This window comes from Phoxinus phoxinus (assembly GCF_949152265.1).
Source record: "Phoxinus phoxinus genome assembly, chromosome: 23".
Classification (NCBI taxonomy): Eukaryota; Metazoa; Chordata; class Actinopteri; order Cypriniformes; family Leuciscidae; genus Phoxinus; species Phoxinus phoxinus.
The window spans coordinates 21,763,906-21,789,628 of NC_136898.1; the positions used below are offsets into that span (position 1 = coordinate 21,763,906).

At 38.2% G+C, this 25,723-nt stretch overlaps 1 protein-coding gene across 2 annotated transcripts; it reads left to right on the forward strand.

The window, feature by feature from the left end:
- The first annotated feature begins 624 nt into the window (after nt 1–624).
- On the forward strand, nt 625–25,301 carry mamdc2b (MAM domain containing 2b). 2 transcript variants are annotated; one of them, XM_079600161.1, is made up of 15 exons: nt 625–761; nt 900–1,035; nt 1,113–1,217; nt 2,789–3,039; nt 6,381–6,465; nt 6,821–6,916; nt 7,835–8,118; nt 10,359–10,452; nt 10,535–10,681; nt 21,183–21,448; nt 22,048–22,141; nt 22,221–22,376; nt 23,656–23,915; nt 24,549–24,633; nt 24,723–25,301. In XM_079600161.1, exons 2-15 carry the CDS (start codon nt 1,005–1,007, stop codon nt 24,797–24,799), a joined length of 2,031 nt encoding a protein of 676 aa, XP_079456287.1. In that variant the 5' UTR covers nt 625–761; nt 900–1,004; the 3' UTR covers nt 24,800–25,301. The 2 variants fall into 2 exon arrangements, with proteins under 2 accessions (XP_079456287.1, XP_079456288.1); XM_079600162.1 differs by having other exon boundaries at nt 663–818.
- The last annotated feature ends 422 nt before the right edge of the window (nt 25,302–25,723 follow it).

Here is a 25,723-nt window from a genome sequence, read left to right on the forward strand (position 1 = left end):
TTAATCTATGTATAATTCAACATTTATGCAGTGCAAACTGTTTGATAACTTTATTACATTTCTGTATATTTCCTACATTTTAGACAAATATTTAAAATATACTGTCTTTGTTGTTTCTACATTAATTTGGAGATTAAATGTGAAATTATGACATTATAAAATATATAAAAAACAAGGTTTTTATCGTGAGTAATCACAGAATTTTTTTATTTCTATAATAATGTCCCATAAGATCACGGAACGGAAGTTGTGATAGTCTTTTCTTCCCTATTGTCACGTACGTATATATCCGAGTGAAACGGCTTCTGGAACAAGAACAAATTGGACTTGATGTTGTCCGTGGGGAATTGATTGGACGGTTGTGGTTTGCTATTGGTGGATCTCATGTGAGTGACAGGTTGCTCCGCCCTCTCGCCGGTGAACACATCATCAGAAAGGAGGAGAGATGTTGCTGAAAGTTATTTTTATTAAAGATTATGAAGCACATGAATTAAAAAAAGTAATGATGTTGTGCATGGATAAACCATTTATAATAAATTCTGCAATATTCCATAAACATTTTGATTTCATGATGACAAAGTACAACGCAGATGTGCTCATATCATCAACACATGTTTCATAACTAGAACACAGTTCTGACTGGATTCTTGCCTGAGTAACAGGAGAGGGAGATATTGTGCTGCTCCAGATGGCACAGTGGAAATACTTTACAAGCGACTGTCTGATTTCAAGATGTCACTCATTAAAGAGAGAAAACAAAGGTATTCTCCATCTGGATCTGATCTAATAAAGGTGTTTGGAGGGTCCGCAGTTCTGAGGTAAGGGAACCTCTGAGTCTGGTCAACATTACTGAACCCCTCTTCCTTCTTCCCTCCCTTTTTCTTTTTCTTCTTCTCCAGCCAGACAGAAGGATCACATCTGAGCGTCATGATGAAAAAGTGAAGTCTAGTCCTCTTCTGCTGAAGCGGGTCTGATTCGTCTTTGCAGGACAAACCGTAGAGAAGATGCTTTCTTTCTACGTGCTGAGCTTGATCGGTGAGGACTTGGTTTGATTGGTTGTCATGTCCATCATTGCACATGCATAAGTGTGTGTTTGTGCTCTTTTCTCTCAGTGACAGCTAAAGCAGAGCTTTTGCCAGGCTCCTGTAGCTTTCAGGAGAGCACATGTGACTATGTGTCCGACCCAGGCTTTCTCAGCTGGACCCTCGACCCGTCCGGTGAGTTTCAGCAGATGAACATGATCGCAGTGCGTTTTTTAATCATAAGATGCCAAGGTCACCATTACATGAGTGGATGATATCTGATTATTCTGATGAGTCAATGGCATGATGCAATTTTTTTTAGCAGGTCTATTAATCTATGAAATATACATTAAAATTTTAATTGTAAACAATTTCTTTAATAAGCCTCTTGTAATGAACATGCTTTTTAATTTCTGAATTGATGTTCACTTTGATCATTTTAGGGCATAAAGTAAAAAAGAAAAGAAAAGTGGTGCATCTGTCCTGATATCATAATGCAGAAGGAGAGAAAACTTGAAAATAAAATGTTATTGAGTAGTTTGGCATTATCATTATTATTTTACTAAAATGAAATAGGCAGTGAAGCAGTTATGGTCAAATTATTTTAATACATTTTAAAAACTTTTTATGAAAATGCCATGTAAAAATTCATAGCCTACAACCCCACAAAAAAACTGTAATGTTACTTATGTTATTTATTAATAATTTATGATATCTGTAAAAAAAAAAAATTACCTTTAAAATTGTTTTTGAAAAAAAGTTTATTACGGAACCCCTAAAGGGACATGGTGATGAAAAAATAAATAATTGCGTTCCCTGAAGAAACTGCATTTGCTGGCAAAAATTATGTGTGCTTTCTGAGCGAATGCAATTCTTGGTGGAAGCGGAACACAAACAGTTTACAAATGAACACAAAATCATATATTTTTGACATTTAAAAAATGCTAAAAAAAAATTAAAACCAAAAGAATACATCTGGAATACAAACACATTTCTAACCACTTGCCATGTGTAATATATCTATCATCTAATATATAAATATATATAAAATCCAACACAAAAGAAAGAATTAAGTTAAAAAAAAAAATGTTAATCGCTTTGGAAGATTTGCAAATAGTGCACGAGTCACTATGAACTGGTGTCGTGTGGAAAAGAGCTGTATAGAAATTCTTCAAAAATTCTCCTTTTCTCTTGTACAACACACACACACACACACACACACAATTATTATTTTTTTGGGTGAACTAACCCTTTTAGACCACTTTTAGGCTTGTGAAAAGCAATGTTTCACATGGTTTATTCCAAATATAGTTTGACATTGTTTTCAAAGTTAAAAAACATGTGAACTCAATGCATTGAAAGCCCAGAAAAAGTGAAGAAATCGTGTTCAGTGAGACACATCTGGATGCAGTGGCCTCAATGTTTACGGCATCTGGAGATAGTGAAATAGCACATTATTGGATTGGCGAATTGTTGTGTTTAAACGTGGCATGAATCGCATTTCCACAAGCCCACTGCATCATTTGCTTTTGATTTAAGCAGAGGAAATTAAGAAGAAATGTAAGGCTTAAATACAAATGTGGAGACAATCGAAGCCCATGCCGACATGTGACACCTGACGGATGTATTTTAGCATTTCAGTCATGAAACAAAAGTGGAAGTTTGCTTGATAAGTGGTCTGTCACTGCTAAAAACAGTTTTGCTTTCCCAGCTGTACGCACAAACTCTTGCCATGAATGTTGTTTTTTTCCTTCGGCTTCACTCAGGACACTTCATCACAGTTGAGGAGCGCGTCCAGGAGGACCAGGGAAAGGCGGTTCTTCTGGGTCCAGATGTGGATCAGCAGGACTGGAGCTGTGTCAGGGTGGTGTATCAGGTCACAGCCGGCGCTTCCCTGCAGGTGCAGAAGCGCACAGACGCAGAGAGTTTCGATCAGGTGCTCTGGACGACACAAAGCCCGTCTGACAGCTGGCTCATCGCCAGCATTGACCTTCAGAACTCCACCGAAACATTTAAGGTGAGAGCTGTTAATACCCAGCTAACAGAAGATGTTCTCCGCTAACAGAAGATGTTCTCCGCTAACAGAAGATGTTCTCCGCTAACATTCTGGCACGGTTATGAACGAACATTCTTCTAGTAACATTAGAATGTCCGTTCAAAGTGATCTGGTCTTCAATAATGTTCTCAAAATGATAGCACAAAGATTTATACATATTTTTTTCTGAAATATTTTAGTTGGATGTTCATCTAACATTTTTTAAATGCTTCTACTGGTTTTACAATGTGTATAGAGAACATTCAAAAGTAACATTCCCATTATGTTTGCAAAATTATCAAATGTAATGTTTCCTTAGAGCAGGGGTGGGGAACGTCGGTAATACCGCTAATGCCCAGAGCTCACTCAGCTAACGGCAGTTATGGGGGCATATTCATAAAGAGTGTTTTTGTGCCTCTAACAGACACAAAATGCTATTAAAATGTCTGTCCAACATGAACAGGGTCCTTACATGACAACAAGATGCGTTTAGCCATTGTTTAAATTCACCTAAATAGTGTTTTAGACGGCTAGCTGTAGTCTCGCGCTGAAGTCCCGTGGGAACTCCGGTTGTAGCCGGGAAAAGGTATTGTTGACTGAAGAGTGTGAGGCTAGTTCTTTGTCTGTATACTCGGGTTTGAATAAATAAGGACGATCATCAAACTCAAAAGCCTCTTCCATGTGTTCAAAATCTTCTATATTCTCCATTGTTATGTTACGAACCATTTCTTCTTCATTTGTGAGCAACTCCGATCATCACTCTTCACACACACACACGACGCTCCTCCACCTGCACTTTTCTATTTACCTTTTTCCGGCTACAACGGGAGTTCCCACGGGACTTCAGCTCGAGACTACAGCTAGCCGTCTAAAACACTATTTAGGTGAATTTAAACAATGGATAAGTTGCTAAACGCATCTTGTTGTCATGTACGGACCCTGTTCATGTTGGACAGACATTTTAATTGCATTTTGTGTCTGTTAAGAGGCACAAAAACACTCTTTATGAATATGCCCCCATAACCGTTTTAGCTGAGTGGGAGCTCTGGGCATTAGCGGTAGCAGCTCCTTGTTGCAAGCACCAATCCGGTTCGTTTTTTTTTTCTATAGACAATACTCACAAAGCCAATGGTATAACGATCAAGATTAACTTAAAAGTTCTCCTTTAATGATCCTAAAGACATTGATTAGCTGGTTCAGGTGTGTTTGATTAGGGCTGGAACTAAACTCTGCAGGGCTGTGGCTCTCCAGGACCAACGTTCCCCACCCCTGCCTTAGAGGAACACGCCGACTTTTTGGGACTTTCGCCTATCCACCGTGTCCCCCAGAGTTAGATAAGTCCACACATACCCTTCTCATCTCCGTGCGTGCCGTAACTCTGTCTGACGCACCCACCGCTAGCCTAGCTTAGCACAAAGACTGGAGGTAAATGGCTCCAGCTAGCATACTGCTCCCAATAAGTGACAAAATAACCCCAACATTTTCCTATTTACATGTTGTGATTTCTATAGTCACAGCGTGTACAAATAACAAGGTCACATGAGACACAGCCATCTTCTAACCGTATACACACTGGAAACTATATTCTCCGAAGGCGAAGCACTGCTACTTCTGCGGAGTGATTTTGTCACTTATTGGGAGCAGTATGCTAGCTGGAGCCATTTACCTCCAGTCTTTGTGCTAAGCTAGGCTAGCGGTGGGTGTGTCAGACAGAGTTACGGCACGCACGGAGATGAGAAGGGTATGTATAGACTTATCTAACTCTGGGGGACACGGGGAATAATCTAAAGTCCCAAAAAGTCGGCGTGTTCCTTTAAAGGTGGGGTAGGCGATTTTGGAAAGGCTAGCAATAGCAAGCTAGCTTTGAAAGCATAAGATCCAAACGTCTCCAAAGCCTGTCTGAGGATGTAAACAGCTAGAACGTCACAGGTTGCCATCTCGTAATTACAGTTATGACATTGCGTGAACGCAGCATAAGCTCGTTGTTTGGGTTCAGAAGGAAGTGTAAAAGTTGGCTACTGTTCGTTTGCGGCGCTCAGTGACTGACGTCTGTCTACAACTCTGCATTGCACAGCCTTACTGAACGCACTGATGACTGTGGAAGCATGCAAATGCTTATGTTAAAGCTGCAGTCCGTCGTTTTTCCTCTTTGTCGCCATCTCTGTTAGAAATCTGCAATTGCAGTTATTCGCGGAATTATTAACTGTGCGTGGGTAGTAAATCGGCATGAAACAGCGCGGATGAACACAATGTATTGAGGCTGCCGCGTCGCTGTGTGGATACTGTACTTTCATCAGCAATCTCAGAGTATACTTTTTGAAAGTGTCAACATTAGAATTTTCATCGGAAAATGTCATCTGAACAAGTAAGTAACATTCACGTTTGTTCTGACCAAATTCGGGGGGTGGGGGAAGCATTGCAGTAGGCTATATATCATGCTGATTAAATCTGACTATTGCTTACAGTATATCACGTCAAAACGTGAAAAATATATTTTTTCTGTAGCCAATCTGAAGTCCAAAGTCTTTGTGTTTTACAACTGGTGAATCTCCAGTTGTCCCTGGTGATTGTCGCTTTAAACTTTCGGGATCCGCCATACAAAGTGCTAAGCTAAATCTCCACCATCATCCACACACGCTAGCAGGGGACTCCTTCTCTATGTGTACAGAAGTGACGTAATGACGCAAAGACATGCTCGAAATTCCCGCGGAAATCCACCAGTACCACTGGAATTAAAATCATTATTACAAGCTTACCGTTTTGAATCGAGGTAAGGCAAGCAGATCGTTTTGAACACTGGCTGGTTAAGTTTTTTTTCCAAAATGTCTTTTTTGATATTTTTAAACCCAAAAAAGTGCCGGACTGCAGCTTTAACAGACAGGACATCCTTTCATGCAATGATTGGACGAACATTTTTTGGTCCTGAGACTTCCACAGAAGATAGTGTATAAGAACATTTGTAATATTTAGGCCACTTCTATTATTGATTGTAATCAGGATGTAAAGAGAGTTTCAACCAGTATAACAAAATGTGTTTAGAAAAAAAACATTGCCTACCCTACCTTTAAAGTTCACATAACCAATATATATATATATATATATATATATATATATATATATATATATATATATATATTTTTTTTTTTTTTAACTGGATGTTTTGACTGTTCATAGAACATTCAGAAATAACGTTTTCACAACTTAATATGAACATAAGCAAAACATGCTAAGAACATATTTTTATGAACTGGCCTACTCTAGATTTGCTGATGTATGTATTATTGTCATGTGAGAATAATGACAAGTTCGCTCCACATTTGTAGATTGTCATTGAAGGCAAACTTGGAGAAGAAGAAGGCAGCAGCGTGTCCATCTATGAGATCAAGATCTCTGACAAATACTGTATAGGTTAGTGCGCTCCTTTAACTTCAGCCAGTAAACAGCATGTTTGAATCAGCCCAGCAACCTTTCACTTTGTTTCCTTGTATCATTAACAATGTAATGCCAAAATCAGGGCCAACCACATGAAAATAACTATTAATCACGGGAAAAAAAGATACTATTCTTTCCTAACAATGTTATAATGGCTATTCCTATGTGCACATTCCTGAGGTAAAAGAAAATATTTTAAATGAACCCAGATTTATGTTGCTCAGTTCTTATGCTAGTCAGCGTTGTGCTCAAATGTTATTGCCCTAAAAGGCTTGCAGAGGCTTTTAATGCAAAAATAATGACTCCTTTTCCTGGTCATGTGACCCCAAAGAGTGTGCCTTTGAAGAAGCTCACCTGTGTGGATACTCAAACAGGAACAGATATATGAACTGGCGTGTGGGACGCTCAGATGATGCTGATGGGACAGGTTAGTCTGCTTTATCATATGTGACATAGCCTTCAAATCTTATTCAATATATATTTTTAAAAACACATTATATTGTATAATCTTAGACGACATGGAAAATGTTCTATAATTTTTTTGTTGTAATCTTGAATAATACAAAAAAATTTTTTTTATATAAATTATGTATATTATTATACAAACCATAAACAATTTTTGCGATTTTTAAAAAAATTGTTTATTTGTATAATATACCTGTATAATGAAAACAAATATAGCATTACAGTAATCTTATGCAATACCAAAAATGTATGCAATTTTATCTGTATTTAATTTTATACATATACTATGATACAAAAATATATATTTTATAAGTTCTATAATTTTACACAATACAAAAAAAATATATTTTCAAAAAGTTTACCAAAAGTTATATAATCTTATACGATTTGAAAAATATAAAAATCAATTGTTTTTTATGATTATAATCATGTACAATAGAAAATAGTTTGAAAGATTTTCAGCATATCATTTCTAACCCGGTATGATTTAAAACAAATATATCATATAATACCAAAAACATACGTTTAATGTAATAAAATTCTATGATATTTATAATATATGAAATTTACATAATTTAAAAAATCTTATTATGGTATAGTGTAATGTGATTCGTTTTTTGTGTGAAAATGTTTTATTGTATAATATACACACTAAAATTATCTTTGAAAGTTTTATCTTATGATCTTAAAAAAAAAGTGGATAACGTTGTATCGTATAATCTTGTACAGTTTGACCATAGACATTATTACACACTTCAGCCAGTCATGAAACATGAAAGACCCACTTCCTGTTACACTGTCTGACATCCTGTTACGGTAAAACATGGATTTTCCTCATAGCGAGGTTCTGTCAGTCATGCCGTTTTCTTCCTCTACACAGGTCAGTACATGTATGTGGACTCCACTGACACTAGGAGCTTCCAGGAGGTGGCCGAGCTGGTGTCTCCGATGACCACAGTGCCCATGTCGGGCTGCCTGAGCTTCCAGTACCAGCAGGATCACGCTGGGGACCATCTGTTCTCCCTCTTCAGCAGGGATCGGGCTGGACAATATCAGGAGCTGTGGAGAGCCGATCTACCTGAAAACAACCACGCGGACTGGAGTCCAGAAGCCAGGGTCTGGATGCCTGTACAAGTGGACCTGAAAGCTCCCTATCCTATTGAGGTAAGGACTGACCAAGACACATAAACCACATCATGCCGGTCCATTATTGCGGGAACATCTAGTTCAGATGCAACCACCACCAAAGCACATCATAATAAAACTGACCAGGCAAACAGTCTCGAACTGTCAGAATAAGCTGCAAAATTACTGTTCGCTGTTTAGTCAAAAACCTAAGAAATAAAAGTGCGTGTTGTTTTATTGATGCTGTTCCGGAAGGTCGTCACAGGAAAAAAAGGGTTTTAAAGAAAATACCCATCTAATTAGAAGAATGTTTTGCTAACGTTCCCATTAAAGGAGAAGTTCACTTTACAATGAAAATGATCCCATGATTTACTCACCCTCAAGCCATCCTATGTGTATATGACTGTCTTCTTTCAGACGAACACAATCGGAGTATTAAAAAATGTCCTGGCTCTTCCCAGCTTGATAATGGCAGTGAATTGCAACCAACAGTATGAACCTCTAAAAACTGCATCCATCCGTCATAAACTAACTCCACACGGCTCCGGGGACTACCTTTGTATCATTTAAGAAACCGCTTAAAAGATGGCTGAATAATAATCAAAAATGTGAACTTTAGGTAAAAAGGTAGATTTCAATAGGTAGGCAGATAAATAGATTTATTTCGATTTTTATACTATTATAAATCTATCTATTTATTACCATTTAAGTATTACCATTAGTATTTTATATAGTATAGGTACTTTTAATGTTTTTTAGCTTGATATGTTTATTAGTTGTTATGCATGTTGTTTGTTTGTTCGTGTTTTTTGTATGTGTGGGACTACGGATGGAAATTAGCATTGTGCTAAATCCGGCGTAATTACGTCAATTTCGATTGTGTGTTCATTAATATGAAAAAAAATTAAAATAAGAATATTTGAAGGCCTTCTGAAGCAAACCGATAAGTTTGTGTAAGAAAAATTTCTATTTAACATGTTACAAAGTAAAATTCTAGCTTCCGGCCAAACGAACATACGCAGTCTACTTACGCCTAAAGCGCAACTTGCTCTACTTATGACGTCGGCATTAGCGAGTGCGTCATGGCGTAGCGTAAATATCAGCAGAATATCAAGTGGAATCCGTTTGTTCATTTGATAGTTATTTTACTTTATAAAGTACGTTTAAATATGGATATTTTTCTTACACAAGCGCATGGCTTCACTTCAGAAGGCCTCTATTAACCCCCCGGAGCCGTGTGGAGCACTTTTATCATGGACAGATGCACTTTTATAGACTTCAAAACATAAACAGTCACTGCCCTTATAAAGCTTGGAAGAGCCAGGACATTTATTAATATGACTCTGGTTGTGTTCGTCTGAAAGAAGAATGTCATGTACACTATTGGCTTGAGGGTGAGTAAATCATGGGCTAATTTTCATTTTAAAGTGAACTACTCCTTTAAGTTAAAGTCCCCCTGTGGTGAAAATCAAGCCCTTTAATGTTGTTTATATGTCTATGTGGTGTTTTTAATATGCTTTAAGACAAACCATGTGTAAATTCATGTCAACACCATTGCTGAGTATTTTCTCCTTAAAACATCAGTGAACCAAAGACAGTCTCAAAAACACGGTTTGAAATCGCTGGCGTTTCTGACGTCACAAACTGTTTCTGGTGTTTCTGCTTGCGCTGGGACCTATAGGCTTTAGCTTCAATTTTGATTAAATTATTCTCTAATCGTGGCATTTTCTGTCGTGGATATATCCCTCGAATGCTTACTGTCTCGCTCTCTCAGATATTTCACCTGTTCGCCAAAAATGACTAATTATCTCCTCGGGAATGTCTGACACCGGTGCATACACACACTGCAATAGACGTGCCAGGTGCGAAAGCTTGTCAGGCGTAGCAACAGTAACTAAGGAGGGTGGGGCTTAGTGAAGGATCAATTAGCATATTCATAGTTATATGGATTCATGGAAATTAGGCAAGAGTGTAAAGTTAGAGTTACATTCAAGCTATTGTAAAGCATGAATAATTTTTTTTTCACAGGAAAAAACGTTTAAATATTTCATTTTGGTGATCAAAGATGAGTTTTAAGGGATACAATTATTGACTACAGGGGGAGTTAAAAAAAATCTGTGTTTTAAGACATGTAATTAGACTTAATGTTTAATTTTAAATCATTTAAATAATGTTAAATGTTCAGTTTAGCGTGATTTAATTGTTGAACATAATAATTTATCACACTACATGTACAATTGACAGCCCTAGCCTTTATATGTGTGTGTATATCTTACCAGTTGGTGTTTGAGGGATCGTTCAACAGTCCTCATGGAGGATACGTGCTTCTCGATGACGTTTCCTTCTCTCCAGAGTTCTGTCACGCAGGCACAGGTCTGTTTGAACACCTCAAAGCTCAATTCAATACCCAATGATCCTACATGACCACTTAAAAATGTGTTTTCACTTCTCACAGAGCCAACATTTGATCCATCTATTGCAAACTGTGACTTTGAGTCAGGATATTGTCAGTATGTCCAGACAGTGATGGGTAGTCCACTGTGGAGGAGAGTGTCTGTCAAGCCCAACATCTACAGCGCTGGAGACCATACGACAGGAGCAGGTACAGCCGCGTATAATGCACACTACCAGTCAAAGGTCTGGGGTCAGTGTATATATATACTGTATATATATAATGTGTCTTGTGTCAATTTGTTTAAATTAGGGCTGTCAAAAGATGAATCGCGATTAATCGCATTCAAAATAAAAGTTTGTGTTTACATAATATATGTGTGTGTACTGTGTATAATTATTTATATATATATATATATATAAACACACACAATCATGTATATATTTAAGAAAAATTGGTTATATTTATATATACAATATTGATATGTTGAATATAAATTATATAAATGTATATACAGTATATAAAAGCAAATATTTCTTAAATATATAGGCAAGGCAAGGCAAGGCAAGGCAAGTTTATTTATATAGCACATTTCATACACAGTGGTAATTCAAAGTGCTTTACATAGAAGAAATAAAAATAAAAATAATTACATAGATAATAAAAGAAATAAGAATAATTAAAACAGTTTAGAAAATAAAATACAGTGCAAACAGTCGGACGAACAGTGGCACAGTGCTCATCCAGTAAATGCAAAGCTAAACAGTGGTAATTCAAAGTGCTTTACATAGAAGAAATTAAAATAATCAAAAGAAATAAGAATAATTAAAACCGTGTCTGAGATGGAAGTGATTGAGCAGGTTTGCGGTGCCACTGGACCTACAATCCAGGGACGTCCTCTGCTGGGGTGGTGTACCACACCAGTATTGCCCCACTGGGCCCCCACAGAGCACGTTTCACTTTTGCTGTTTTAAACAAACAGCGAACCTCTATACTCTCCGTAGTATAGCTAATCTTCACTCGCCTCGTCGGAGTGAAGCTCTCCCGTTCCCCTTCAAAATCTCTTCCAATCAGACAGCTCTAAAAATTAATAAAATCTTCCTGAATCACAGTTTGGAAAAAAAAAAAAAAATAATAAAATACAGTGCAAACAGTCGGACGTATTTTATATCGACCGGTAGCTATTATAGATCTTTCTTTTAAAAGGATCTTCTTACGACTTACATGCATCAACTTTCTTTTCTCTTTCAATCTTCTTACCATCTATCAACTTTCTATTCTCTTTCAATCTTCTTACGACTTGCCATCTATCAACTTTCTATTCTCTTTCAATCTTCTTACGACTTGCCATCTATCAACTTCCTTTTCTCTTTCAATCTTCTTACGACTTCCCTGTATCAACTTTCTATTCTCTTTCAATCTTCTTTAATTCTTTAATTCTATCAACTTTCTATTCTCTTTCAATCTTCTTACGACTTCCCTGTATCAACTTTCTTTTCTCTTTCATTTACTTGCACATTCTTTTCACTTTCCTTAGCCCAGCATTCACATTCTTAGCTCTTTCTCAGACTAAAACTTTAATATCGAACAGTGGCACAATGCTCATTCAGTAAATGCAAAGCTAAACAGAAGTGTTTTGAGTCTGGATTTGAATGTGGCTACTGTAGGAGCACACCTGATCTCTTCTGGAAGCTGGTTCCAGCTGCGGCTGGCATAATAGCTAAAAGCGGACTCTCCTTGCTTTGAGTGAACCCTTGGTATTTCTAGTTGATGTGATCCTAATGATCTGAGTGATCTGTTGGGTTTATATTCAGTGAGCATATCTGCAATGTATTTAGGACCTAGGCCATTAAATGATTTATATACCAGTAATAATACTTTAAAATCAATCCTAAATGTGACTGGAAGCCAGTGTAAAGACCTGAGGACTGGTGTGATGTGTTCAAATTTTCTGGTTCTGCTTAGGATCCTGGCGGCAGCGTTCTGTACGAGCTGCAACTGTCTTATGGTCTTTTTGGGAAGGCCAGTAAGGAGTCCATTACAATAATCCACCCTGCTGGTGATGAAAGCATGCACAAGTTTTTCTAAGTCCTGACTGGAAACAAAGCATCTAATTCTTGCAATATTTTTCAGATGATAATATGCTGATTTGGTTATTGCTTTGACATGACTACTGAAGCTAAGGTCTGACTCTAGAGACACACCAAGATTCCTGACTTGATTTTTAGTTGTTTGACCTCTAGAGTGGAGGTATGCGTTCACCTTGAGAACTTCATCTTTGTTTCCAAACGCAATGACTTCAGTTTTGTCTTTGTTTAACTGAAGAAAGTTTTGGCACATCCAGCTGTTTACTTCATCAATGCATTGGAATAGGGAGTCAATGGGGCTGTAATCGTTTGGCGATAGGGCTAAGTAGATCTGTGTGTCGTCTGCATAGCTGTGGTAAGAGATTTGGTTCTTTCTCATTATTTGGCTCATTGGAAGCATGTACAGGTTGAATAGGAGTGGCGCAAGAATTGAGCCTTGAGGAACTCCGCATGTCATGGATGTCCACTCAGACTTATGGTCTCCTATACTCACATAATAACCTCTCTCTTCTAAGTATGACCTGAACCATTTTAGGACTATCCCAGAAAGACCCACCCAGTTTTCCAGCCTGTCAAGAAGTATGTTGTGATCGACAGTGTCAAAAGCAGCACTGAGGTCGAGTAGCACCAACACTGATATTTTGCCTGTATCAGTATTTAAGCGAATATCGTTAATTATCTTTATGAGCGCTGTCTCTGTGCTGTGATGCGATCGGAAACCAGATTGAAAATTGTCAAAGTATCCATTCGAGCTTAAGAATTTGTTCAGCTGATTGAAAACAACTTTTTCAATGATCTTGCCAATGAAAGGAAGATTTGAGATCGGTCTATAATTGCTTAATATAGTCTTATCCATATTACTCTTTTTCAGGAGGGGTTTGACAACTGCAGTTTTCAGGGAGTTTGGAAAACTTCCAGAGAGAAGTGAGGCATTTACCACTTCTAGCAGATCTGCTTCTAAGCTGTTTAACACACTTTTGAAGAAAGATGTGGGAAGAGCGTCAAGGGCGCAGGTTGATGTTTTAAGGTGCTGTACGGTTTCTTCTAAAATTTTGCCATCAATTTCTTTGAAATCAGACATAGTAACTACTTTCTCAGGTTGTGGTCTGATCTGTCTGACCCCAGTGCAACTCAAGGATGTGCTGATCACCTTTCTGATATTATTGATTTTCTCAGAGAAGAAAGAAGCGAACTCACTGCACTTGCTGTCTGAGAGCATTTCACTGGGAATCTGGCTCGGGGGGTTTGTCAGTCTCTCTACAGTAGCAAAAAGAGTGCGTGTGTTGTTTAAGTTGCTGTTAATAATATTTGAGAAGAAAGTCTGTCTAGCTTTGCCTAATTCCATATTGAAAGCATGGATGGTGTCTTTGTAGATGTTATAGTGGACTACAAGTTTTGTCTTCCGCCACATGCGCTCTGCTTTTCTGCATTGTCTTTTCATATTTTGCACTGCTGTTGAGTTTCTCCAAGGTGCTTTTTGTCTACCACTCTTCCTGACTTTCACAGGAGCAATATCATCAATTACACTTTTAACTTTTGAGTTAAAAGAATCAAGGAGAAAATCAACAGAGTCAGCAGATATGCTTGGTGTTAAAGATATAGCCTTCATAAATAGTACACTAGTGTTCTCATTTAAGCATCTCTTCTTGACAGACACAGATCTAGCTTCAATGGCAGGAGAGATCAATATATCAAAGAAAATACAGAAATGATCAGACAGTGCTACATCCTTAATAACAATCGATGAAATGTTTAGACCCTTACTGATAAGTAAATCTAGAGTGTGTCCACGATTGTGTGTCGGTCCATGTACATGCTGAGTCAGATCAAAAGTTTTTAAAACAGTTTTGATTTCTTTTGCCATATTGTTTTCTGCATTATCTATGTGAATGTTAAAATCTCCAGAAATAGCAAAACAGTCAAACTCTGAGGAAATGGTTGATAACAGTTCTGTAAAGTCCTCAGCAAAGGCTGAAGAGTATTTTGGAGGCCTGTAAACAATTATAAGTAAAATGCGTGGAGCACCTTTTAACACAATACCCAGATATTCAAAAGACGGGTAATTACCAAATGATATTTGCTTACATTGATAGACATCTTTAAAAAGAGCAGCTACTCCCCCACCTCTCCTACCCGCTCTGCAGACACTCATAAAAGTAAAGTTAGGAGGGGATGTTTCATTGAGGACAGTTGCACTGCAGTTGTCTTCTAGCTTCATTTAGAAACATAAAATCCAGGTTGTATGTGGTTATTAAGTCATTGACTAGAAGTGATTTGTTTTTAAGTGAGCAGATGTTTAAAAGTGCTAACTTGACAGTCTTACTTTTTGTCCCCACAGCAGTCTTAGTTTGGCGTGTAATAGGCACCAGATTAGATGGGTTTGCTGTACGGCTTTTGAAGGCCTTAGACTTTCTATCATGTAATCGAACAGCAATAGAGAAAGATACAGGCACACAGGGTTCCCGCTTGTTCTGTAAACATTTGAGAAAGTTACTGTTATCATAGCGGGGACCCGGCACATATCAATGAGAGCTGGTATCAGTTGTTTTTGGTTCACCTCGAGCAGAAGGAGGAGGGTGTGAGCCCTGTCGTTGTGGCAGAGCCCGAAGAACTCTTGCAGGAGGAGGGGGAGGGCGAGCGGGGCCTGCAGGCTTTGGTGGTTTTAGGGCCTGCTGTTTTTTGGTTGATATCTGGGGGCTTGCAAAAGAGTGGGATAGTTTGGTTCCAGCATAGACCAGTTTTTCCATTTTCTCTGAGAAGCCCAGAAGTGGAGATGCTGGAGATAGAGATAGCGTGTCTGGTGAGAGGGGCTGTTGCTCTGGTGTTATCGGAGGCTGTAATATGCTGTCCTGGTTTCCCTGGCTGTTTTCCAGGAAGTCGTCCTTGGGTGCTGAATCTTGGAGCAGTTCTAGTATGTCACAGTCTGTCTGTGGTGAGCTCTGTGGGCAGGGCTCAGCTGAGATTGTGTCCGTGAGCAGAAGTTGTTGTGGCTGAGTGGTGTTATCATTGTCCTTGTGTGACGTGTCAACCGCATGTCCATTCAGGTGCTGGAGTGAAGTCCTGTGGTCATTCATACTGTATCCAGGTGTGTGCGTGCCATTCAGGTTGAGTGGATTGGCACACACTGCAGAAGGATGATTGAGGGAGAAGTAGATATTGTCCTTTAGCACTCTTGAACCAAGTTTGTTTGGGTGGAGGCCGTCCTGTTGGAACAGTTGCCTCTGACTCCAGAAAAGATTGAAGTTGTCAATGAAGTTCACTCCTTTTATATTGCAGGTTTTTTGGAGCCATGTATTAAGCCCAAGCAACCGTGAAAACCTGTTTGTTCCTCTTGCTGGGAGTGGTCCACTTATGAATGTTTGTACTTTCAGTCTTTTAAGTGTTTCAAAAAGTTCATTGAAATCCTTCTTAAGGAGTTCTGACTGCTCTTTATGAATATCATTTTTCCCCACATGAATGATGAGTCGATTTGCAGTCTTATGTTTCATCAGAATGTTCTCAAGTTCCCTGTTTACATCAGAAATTGTTGCTTGTGGAAGGCAGCACGTAGTTGTATCCCTGCTACTAGTGTTTCGGATAATGGAGTCTCCTACTATCAGAGTCGTGTGCTCGGCTAGGCTCTGAGCTGAGTGCCGCTGTCTGCTCGACCTTGAGCGCAGGTTAGCATCAGTGTTAGCTACTGGCTTATCCAGTCTGTGTTCGATCACATTCATCACGTTTGGAGATTCCTCATTTTACATTCATTAATACTTCAAATCTATTCTCAAGATGTATAGGCGGTGGTAGGAGACCAGTGTTTGCAATCCTTGTCAGAGCCGTGTCTGGGGTAGAGGATGCTATTGCGGCAATATGTGATACTCGTGACAATCTGATGTCTCGAGTGCCTTTGGGTCTCGCTCCCTGATAGTGCCATCGATTTGTAAGTCGATCGACTTGTTTCTCTACACTCAGTATGGCCTGTGGAGGAGCAGTAGATTCATGAAACTCACCGGCTGTATGCTGAGGGCGTCCATGACGGAGCTCTGTTGTGTGTTCCGTCTGGTTTGGTGGTCCCGCAAATAACTTTGTTTCAAGAACTGCAATCCTTTGTAAAAGTCTGTGGCAGTTAGTGCAGCAAGTAGATTCCAGAAGAGGCATTTTCTCTTATCCTTATGCAGTTGTGTTTTCTCTTCCCCGGAATGTAAACTTTCAGTGGGAGGCTGGTCGAATAAAATAATTCAGCTTTTTTGTTGTAATCCAAGCGTTTGAGCACTGTGCTGATTTGCTGGAGTTGAAATTAGTTGATAAAAGAAGATAAAATATAAAAATATAAAAGCGATAGAGCAAAGCGCGGAGCAGTAAGCAAAAGCGTCCGAACAGTAGCTGAGCAGGAAGTGAATGCCTTTAAATTGTCATTGTTATATACATAAATGTGTGTGTATTTATCAGAGGTGGACAGAGTACACAGCTTCATTACTTGAGTAAAAGTACAGATACCCCTAGCTAAATTTTACTCAAGTACAAGTAAAAGTACTACAGTCAGATGTCTACTCAAGTAAAAGTACTGAAGTACTTGTTTTTAAAAGTACTTGAGTATCAAGAGTACAAGAGTACATTTTCTAAAAATTGCATTACTACTGCCACAGTGCTTACATTTATGTACAGAAACGTCCTACATGGAGTTATGAAAAAAGTTAATACCTTGGATAATGTAAAAGGAATTGAAAGTAAAATCAAGTAATTTTCATCTTTTTACCACATTGCTTTATTTAACATTTCGCACTTGCCCACAAGGCAATAGCACAATGGCAACGCTCTGACAAACCTCTGCTAGAGTTTTAATGGCTTTTTTGCACCCACATTTGAACTAACAATTGTGTGTACATATGAGTTTCTCTGTTTTTTCATCAATCAAATAAATAAACCTAAACCAGCAAAGAAGGCAATATAGCAATGTTCTGACACACCTCTGAACCACACCTCTGAAAGGTGATTGCTGATAGGCTGTCCCAATCAGTGACGCCTGCACAATCCAGTCACGTTTGAGAGGGAAACAACAAACTGAGGGTTTCCGAGATTGTTTTTTATTTTCCTTTTTTTGAAGAAGAAGAAGAAGAAGTAACGGGTACTCAGTACTCACGGTTATGGATAGAAATGTAGTGGAGTAAAGAGTACAATATTTGCCTCTCAAATGTACTTGAGTAAAGTCATGAGTACTCCCAAAAAATGATACTTAAGTACAATTTTGAGGGATCTGTACTTTACTCAAGTACTTGTAAGGTTGGAAATAATCCAAGATTATTTCAATGCAACAAAGACATTTTCTTTTCATTAAGACATTTCCAGCATAGCAGTGATTGGGACAATGGAGAAAATTGTGATGGTCTGATTGGTCAGTTTGAATGTCTCACACCTGGGTGCTGGGGACACGGTGGGGGAGAAATGACAAAACTGGACAGCAAAGGTGCTTCGCTCTCTTGTCTTTGGATGCCAAGCTGGGGAGAGGGTCTCTCTCCCTCTCCCTCTCCCTCTCGCTCTCTCTCTCTCTCTCTCTCTCTCTCTCTCTCTCTCTCTCTCTCTCTCTCTCTCTCTCTCTCTCTCTCTCTCTCTCTCTCTCTCTCTCTCTCTCTCTCTCTCTCTCTCTCTCTCTCTCTCTCTCTCTCTCTTTCTCTCTCTCTCTCTTTCTCTCTCTCTCTCTCTCTTTCTTTCTCTCTCTCTCTCCTCTCTTAGGTAACATTTATGCTGGTTACAAATGGTTTAAATTCTCATTACATCATGTTGTAACTATTTAAGTGTAAACATAACATTATTGCACATTGAACTTTTATTTAATTAATGGAGTCAGATTAAAACGAGATAATTGCATATGAGAACCTGTGTCTTATTTAACCAAAATTCCTTTAAAACGCTGGAGAGACTAGAACACGGCTTCCTTTACCGGCTGTTCGAGAAACCGGAAGTTGGGCCGAATCAGCCGGCTTACAGTACTGTACTCAAGTAAATGTACTCCGTTACTGTCTGGCTCTGGTATTTATACATAATAATTATACACAGTACACACACATATATTATGCAAACACAAACTTTTATTTTGGATGCGATTAATTTATATTTATTAATTTAGATTTATACATCATCTGAAAGCTGAATAAATAAACTTTCCATCGATGTATGGTTTGTTATGATAGGAAAATATTTGGTCGAGATACAACTAATTGAAAATCTGGAATCTGAGGGTGCAAAAAAATCGAAATATTGAGAAAATCTCCTTTAAAGTTGTGCATTTCTGTTGGCGATTGTGCTGCATTCACTCACAAAAATATTTTTTTTATATATTTACAGTAGGAAATTTACTAAATATCTTCATGGATCATGATCTTTACTTAATATCCTAATGAATTTAGGCATAAAAGAAAAATCGATAATTTTGACCCATACAGTGTTTTGTTGGCTATTGCCACAAATGTATAGCCTTATATCCATATATACCTTCGACCCTCATGTTTATCTTGCACAAACGGCAATAGTCGCTGAACGTCATTGTTTACACAAAAATATCTTACCCATCGTCTTCTTCCTTGTCTAATTTCTGTCGCTCTACATACGTCATCTGGTATAATGGAAACGATTGACTATGAGCGTACAGGCGCATTTGATAGACATTCTTAGCACCCAATGGGTCTCATTCATGAAACATTCGTAAATATACGAGTAAATATGTGAGTGATTTGCGCGTAAAGAGACCTTCCCGAAAACTCTTCTCCTGATTCACAAATACTTCGTAAACGTCAGATGTGATAGTGAAACGTGTGTGTGTGTTAATGAATTCCAATCAGTCGTAAATGGGACGCGCGTGCACGCTCATTCTCAATTACCATAAATCCCGCCCATTAAATCCTACTGACAACCATATATGGGCATCATATTATGACACCAAACGAAGGATTTCAACATGTCTTCTCAAAAGCGAATGAAAAAGAACAATTTCTCAGATGCAGAAATTGAAGTTTTATTATCAGATGTTCATTAAAAACGCCACATTTTATTTTCAAGCGTAGCCTATAGTGGCGTATCAGGTCCTAAAAAAAGGAAGCTTGGCAGCATACAGATGCAGTTACTGGAGTTTCATCTGTTAATCGAACAGTCCCAGAAGTGAAAAGAAAATGGTTCGACATGAAGCGACTGCAAAAAACGAATTAGTTCACTTCGAAAAAATATAGCCCAGCCCTATTGAAAGCAATTAATTATTTGATTAAAGTGTTCCGTTTGCTATTACTGGCTCTCATAATAAAAGTAAAAATAAAAACCACATGTAATTACTATATATAATATTTTTTTCAAAATGCTGTGTGTAAATATGTACCCGCTTAAGGTGAATTAAAATGCAGCCTTATTAATGAGCAAAACATTCGGATGTTAAACGCACTATTTACGCGTGGCTGGGAGCAGGTGTAGATTTCTTTCGTACCAACTAACATTTGGAAAATACGAACATTTTAATGAATCCAAAAATTTACGCCAGAACCACTTTACACACGATTTACACAAGAATTCGTTCTGCTCGTGTTTCATGAATGAGACCCAATAAACGGCGCCGGGCATTCGTAAACCACGCCTCAAATTCGAGAAAATGCACATGTGGTTCCCAGACCCAAGTCTCAACGAGAATTGGGTCTGGCGTTAGCCAGGCTAACAAATGTAGGCATACCCGTGCGACTTATGACTGGTTTCGTGGTCCAGGGTCCCATATATAAAACGATAGTGTATATAAAATACCTTAAAGGGGTGGTTGAGTATGATTTGACTTTTCTAACTGTAGTTAGTGTGTAATGTTGCTGTTTGAGCATAAACAACATCTGCAAAGTTACAACGCTCAAAGTTCAAAGCAAAGGAAGATATTTGCTTTTTAAGAAAAGGACTACAACAAACGGCTGGTAGCGACTACACGTGACATCAGCAACCCTAAAATGTACATAAACCCCGCCCCCGGGAACACACAGTCCATGGTGAGAAGAGGAAGAGTTGTAGTCGAGTACATTTGTGAGTCAGCTCAAACTTTAGCATCCATCTTTTCACATGCAATAGAAAGTCACTGTGTGCATCTCACAACAGTTCCTGTACGAGCGATTTATAGATTATCATGACAGAATATGCTAATTGAAGAGTTGACTCCACATCAGCAACATAAATTCATCAACTAACCATTCAGAGACGTCCTGTTGCTTCTACATGTTGTCACTTCTTCTTGAGTCTCTCCATCTTTGTCTGACTCCGTTTTAACATTAAAGCCAGAACAGTTTCTGTCATTTTAGTGTGTGTGCGTGAGGTAATCGCAGCTGCTAACACATGAGCTCTTGAAACCCCGCCCACTGTGCAGCTTATTTGCATTTAAAGGGCCAGGCACAAAACGGTGCGTTTTTGCAAACCCTTAAAAAGTGACAACTTTAACATGCTTTATAAAAATATCTGTGGGGTATTTTGTGCTAAAACTTCACACACACACACTTTGGGGACATCAGATATTTATTTATTATTATATATCTTGTGATTACCCCCTTTTATCACCCCTCTTATTACCACCCCTTTAATGATTAAGACATTGTAAAGCATTAAAAGCGCTAAAAATGGTTGTACTTTCTGAACAGGATCCTTTCTGTTGGCAAACTCTCGCTCCAGTTTACAGTCTGGATACTTCAGCCGTTTGTCCGGCCCGCCAATGCCAGGGAATCAGAAATACTGCCTGAAGTTCTTCTACTCCCTGCGAGGTCTTAGTGGAGCAGATCAAGTCCTCTCCGCGTATCTGTATTACAGAGACGGTACTAAACAAGAGCAAATATGGAGCCAGAATGAGAAGATAAGAAACGTTTGGATTGCAGTTGAACTGACCTTTCAAAGTCAGAAGAATGCTCAGGTATGCATTTTTAAAACATCAGCATATAAACGCTAGCTGCAAAGCTAACAGAGATGGACTACAAACTGTGCGCTAAAGTCAGTCAAAATTATTTTTCCACCAATTTAAACATCACAATTGAATTGTTAAGACATGCAAGACATCAGTCTCTGAAGATGGCGTCATGACATACACATATTGGCTGATGGATTTCTCTTGAATGTGCACTTGTAGTAAAAGTATATTTTTAAAAACTGTACTTGATTTCAATGAACATTTCACAGGGTCTTTAAGAGACATGCAGAATCTCAGACGCTTTTGGCCGACTGCTCTAGCATCTGTTAGCAAGACATGGGTTTATGCCTCACATGACTTTTATTACAACAAGATCCAGATTTAGAGAAATAAACCTGTATAACATCTGGAAAAATGAGACGGTCTGAGGATTATTCATACTGTCCACTGACCCATATATGAGTTTTGCTTTATACTTTTTAAATATTATGCATTTAAATATAGATGTACACTGTATTTATTTTCAGATTTGTTGTTGTATTGTCTATATTAAGATTATTGTCATAATCTTAATGATGTGTTTTTTCTACATCTGCGTGATGAAGGTGGTTTTCATCAGCACATGCAAAAATGTTTGGAGTTGTGGTTCTGTGGGTCTCGATGACATTAAAGTGACCCTTGGGGATTGCGCACTGTTAGGTAAAAAAAGCTTCATTTATTTACAAAACTCTGTGCATGGGATTAATACCCAGTTGATTCCTTGATATTTTTGTCACAGCATCTTCTCTGTCAGTCCCGTCTCACTGTGACTTTGAGGCCGGTCTCTGTGGATACACTCAGGATAAGGAAGGAGACTCAGGCGACTGGATGCTGGCCAGAGGACCCACACCAACATCTTACACTGGGCCGAGAGGAGACCACACCACTGGAGTGGGTGAGCTTCCAACCGTCCCTGAAAACCCTTTAAACACTCGTCACGTGCACTCGAAAAAATAAAGGTTGCAAAAGGGGACTTTTCACAGTGACTTTTCCACAGTATTTTATTTTATTAAAATAATAAATAATATATATATATATATATATATATATATATATATAAAAAAAAAAATCACAGTTTTTTTTTTTTTTTTTTTTTTTTTATAAAAATAAAGCCATAGAAGAACTTTTTATGTTCAAGTCCCACTGTGGTGAAAATCAAGATTTTAATGTTGTTTATGTGTCTATGTGGTGTTTTTAATACGCTTTAAGACAAACCATGTAGAAATTCATAAGTCAACACTATTACTGAGTATTTTCTCAGTCTCAAAAACACGGTTTGAAATCGCTGGTGTTTCTGACGTCACAAACTACCTTGTAACCAATCAGATCAACGTGTGATCATCAACGAGTGAATCTCTGAGCTGGTGTGAGTGAGTGGAGGCGGGGCTAATTTGCATATTCATAGAACCGCGTAAACTAAACGAGGCAAGGGTGTAGAGTTACATTGAAGCTATTTTAAGGCATGAAGAATTTGTTTTCAAGGAAAAAACGTTTAGATGTATGTCATTTCGAACCATGTTTTCTTAGTGTGAAGAACATTTTAAAAGTCTAAAGAACAATAAAGAACCTTTTGAGCAATGAAAAGGTTCCAAGGATGTTAAGGTTCTTCAGATTGTGTAATAATTGATAGTTCTAATTGAATGTAAAACTTTAAATTTGACTTTTTCAAATCATGAAATGTGTTTATAAAGCGATCACACATGACGTTTTTCAGGTTCGAAAACGCGAGGCGCACAGCTCTGGCCCATCACACTGAACGAGCAGTGCGCTGCGGTTTTTATGTTGCTAGGCAACCACCGAAACAGCTGTCCTGTCAGTCAAGTAATCGTCAAATCGGCTTTTTATTAACTTTATTTACTTTCTGTTAACATTGTGGTAGTTACGGTCCATGAAGTCGTTAGCTCCTGGTAACCCGCGAGAGCACCACAAGGCCTAAATCATCCTTTTGAGGTGGGACTACTTTCTTGGCAGATGCTGATCATGCTCCATGTAAACATCACTTTAGTTATAGATTCTCACATGTGAAAGTAATCAGGCATACCGGTTATCTACTGATATCTATTATTGTAAATATTTTTATTTGTATAATGCAAACAGAGGGACACAACACAATTATTTTCTGTGGTAACTAAATCGTATTGTACCTGAGACTGAGTACGCTTCTCTGCCTTTAGGTCATTATTTGCACATCGAGGCATCCGTGATGCTGCCCGGACACAAGGCGCGCCTCTTCTCCAGCTCTCTGCGCGGCTCTAGGGAACCACAGTGCTTGCAGTTCTACTACCATATGTATGGATCAGGGATTGGCCAGCTGAGCGTTTACCTCCAGACTGGACAAGAAAATGAGGACAAATTACTGTGGACGAGCCTCGGAGAACAGGGCATCTCCTGGCTCAGGGCATCAATAAACTACCAATATGACCAACAACACCAGGTTAGTTGCATTAAACTGCATTCATGAGTTCACACTTGCATATGATTAAAGTAAAGGTTATGTGTATTTGGGCGTGCTGTCCGAGGGGAGGGATCCGAGGGGAGGGATTTGGCCCGAACTCAGAGGAACCCCCCCCCCAATCATTTATTAATTTTTACCAAGAACTTCATAAGCCTAACAATAATTGGTTGTGACCTGTGATCTTAGTTCATCCAAAAATTTAAATTCTGCCATTAATTACCCGCCCTCATGTCGTTCCAAACCCGTAAAACGTTCATCTTCAGAACATAAATGATGTTTTTAATGAAATCTGAGAGCTTTCTGTCCCTCCATTGACACTACGCAACTACCATTTTGACACTTCAAAAAGTTCATAAAGAGATCGTAAAACTAATCCATATGAATTGACCGGCTTATTCCAAATGTTCTGAAGGGACTCGATCACTTTTTTTAATTTAGGCTTTTATTCACATATAAACATTGATAAGCGAACATAAGCAGAAGCTCAACCGAACCGATTTTGGATTAATATTTTATTTTTTTTACATTTTAAGAATTATTTAAAAAATGTTTAGTCAACATTGAATATGTAATTTTCATTAATATATTATGTCTATTTGTCTACATACTTAGATCGTGTTTGAAGCCACCAGGGGTGCATCAGTAAGGAGTGATATTGCAATCGATGATGTTATTTTCGAAAGGGGAATATGCAGAGGTATTCATGACAAGTTGATCATCAAATAAATAAGTTATTAATGTTACCATGAACATCTTTTCATACTTTTCACCCTTTTATCCACACAGAATATGCTGGTGACCATATCCCCCAACTGAGCCTCTCTGGAGATAATAATGATATTCGGTCAATGACTTTTAAATAAAGAGAGAAAGAAAATAATGTTGAAGAGAGAGAACATGAACCATGTGCGGTGTTCTGTGAGGATGAACGGGAAGGGGACGGCTGCATTATGACCATATCTGATCACCTGCAAACTTTTCTTGTGTATTTGACTTATGAACTATTGCTCATTCCTGTTATGCAGTTCCTCGTGTCTGTATCATATATCTTAATACATTGGATACATTGTTAAAGACAGAAACCATATTACAGATGTCTTATTTGCTTGTTTTAATTTGTACTTCAGGACATCAGCATGAAAATCTGGTGTTTTTAATTTTTTATGTCATTTAAAACTGAAAATTGAAGACATTCCTATTTGAATATGTGAATAAATGTTAGCCCTTCATTATATGTAAGGGTGTAATATGGACCATATCTGATTATCATATTCTTCTGTAATAATGGCCGACTGACTGTACATTATCATGCCTATTACACATCTACCGAAATGCATATATAAAAATAAAGTGACATGAAATATTACTGTGAGTTATTTTATAATGAGAGAAAGAGAGTGCAAAGTGTTGTGAGAGACATGAAACTAGCACAACTAATCGGCTCGGCTGCCTGAGAAAACAGTCGAATATACATCATTATGTATTTTATATCATATTATATGGAATTACAGAAAGGATTTAAGGGGGAAACACACACACACACACACTTAGCTATCTAAATGGGGACATTCCATAGACGTAATGATTTTTATACTGTACAAACTGTATATTATGTCCCCTTACACTAACCCTGACCCTAAACCTACTCATCACACTAAACTTTCTGCATTTTTACATATTTAAAAACCATTTAATTACTTAATTTTTTATACCAGATTTACAAATGAGCACGTCCCTGAAGGGGACTTTTTGGAGATTCTGTCAGGTTTTGGTCACGGTACAAATTT

Coding starts and splice junctions, on each gene's coding strand:
- mamdc2b (XM_079600161.1), top strand. CDS start 1,005: ATGCTTTCTTTCTACGTGCTGAGCTTGATCG. Junction 10,682..21,182: donor AGACCATACGACAGGAGCAG/GTACAGCCGCGT, acceptor CTTTCTGAACAG/GATCCTTTCTGTTGGCAAAC. Junction 22,142..22,220: donor TGGGGATTGCGCACTGTTAG/GTAAAAAAAGCT, acceptor TTTTTGTCACAG/CATCTTCTCTGTCAGTCCCG.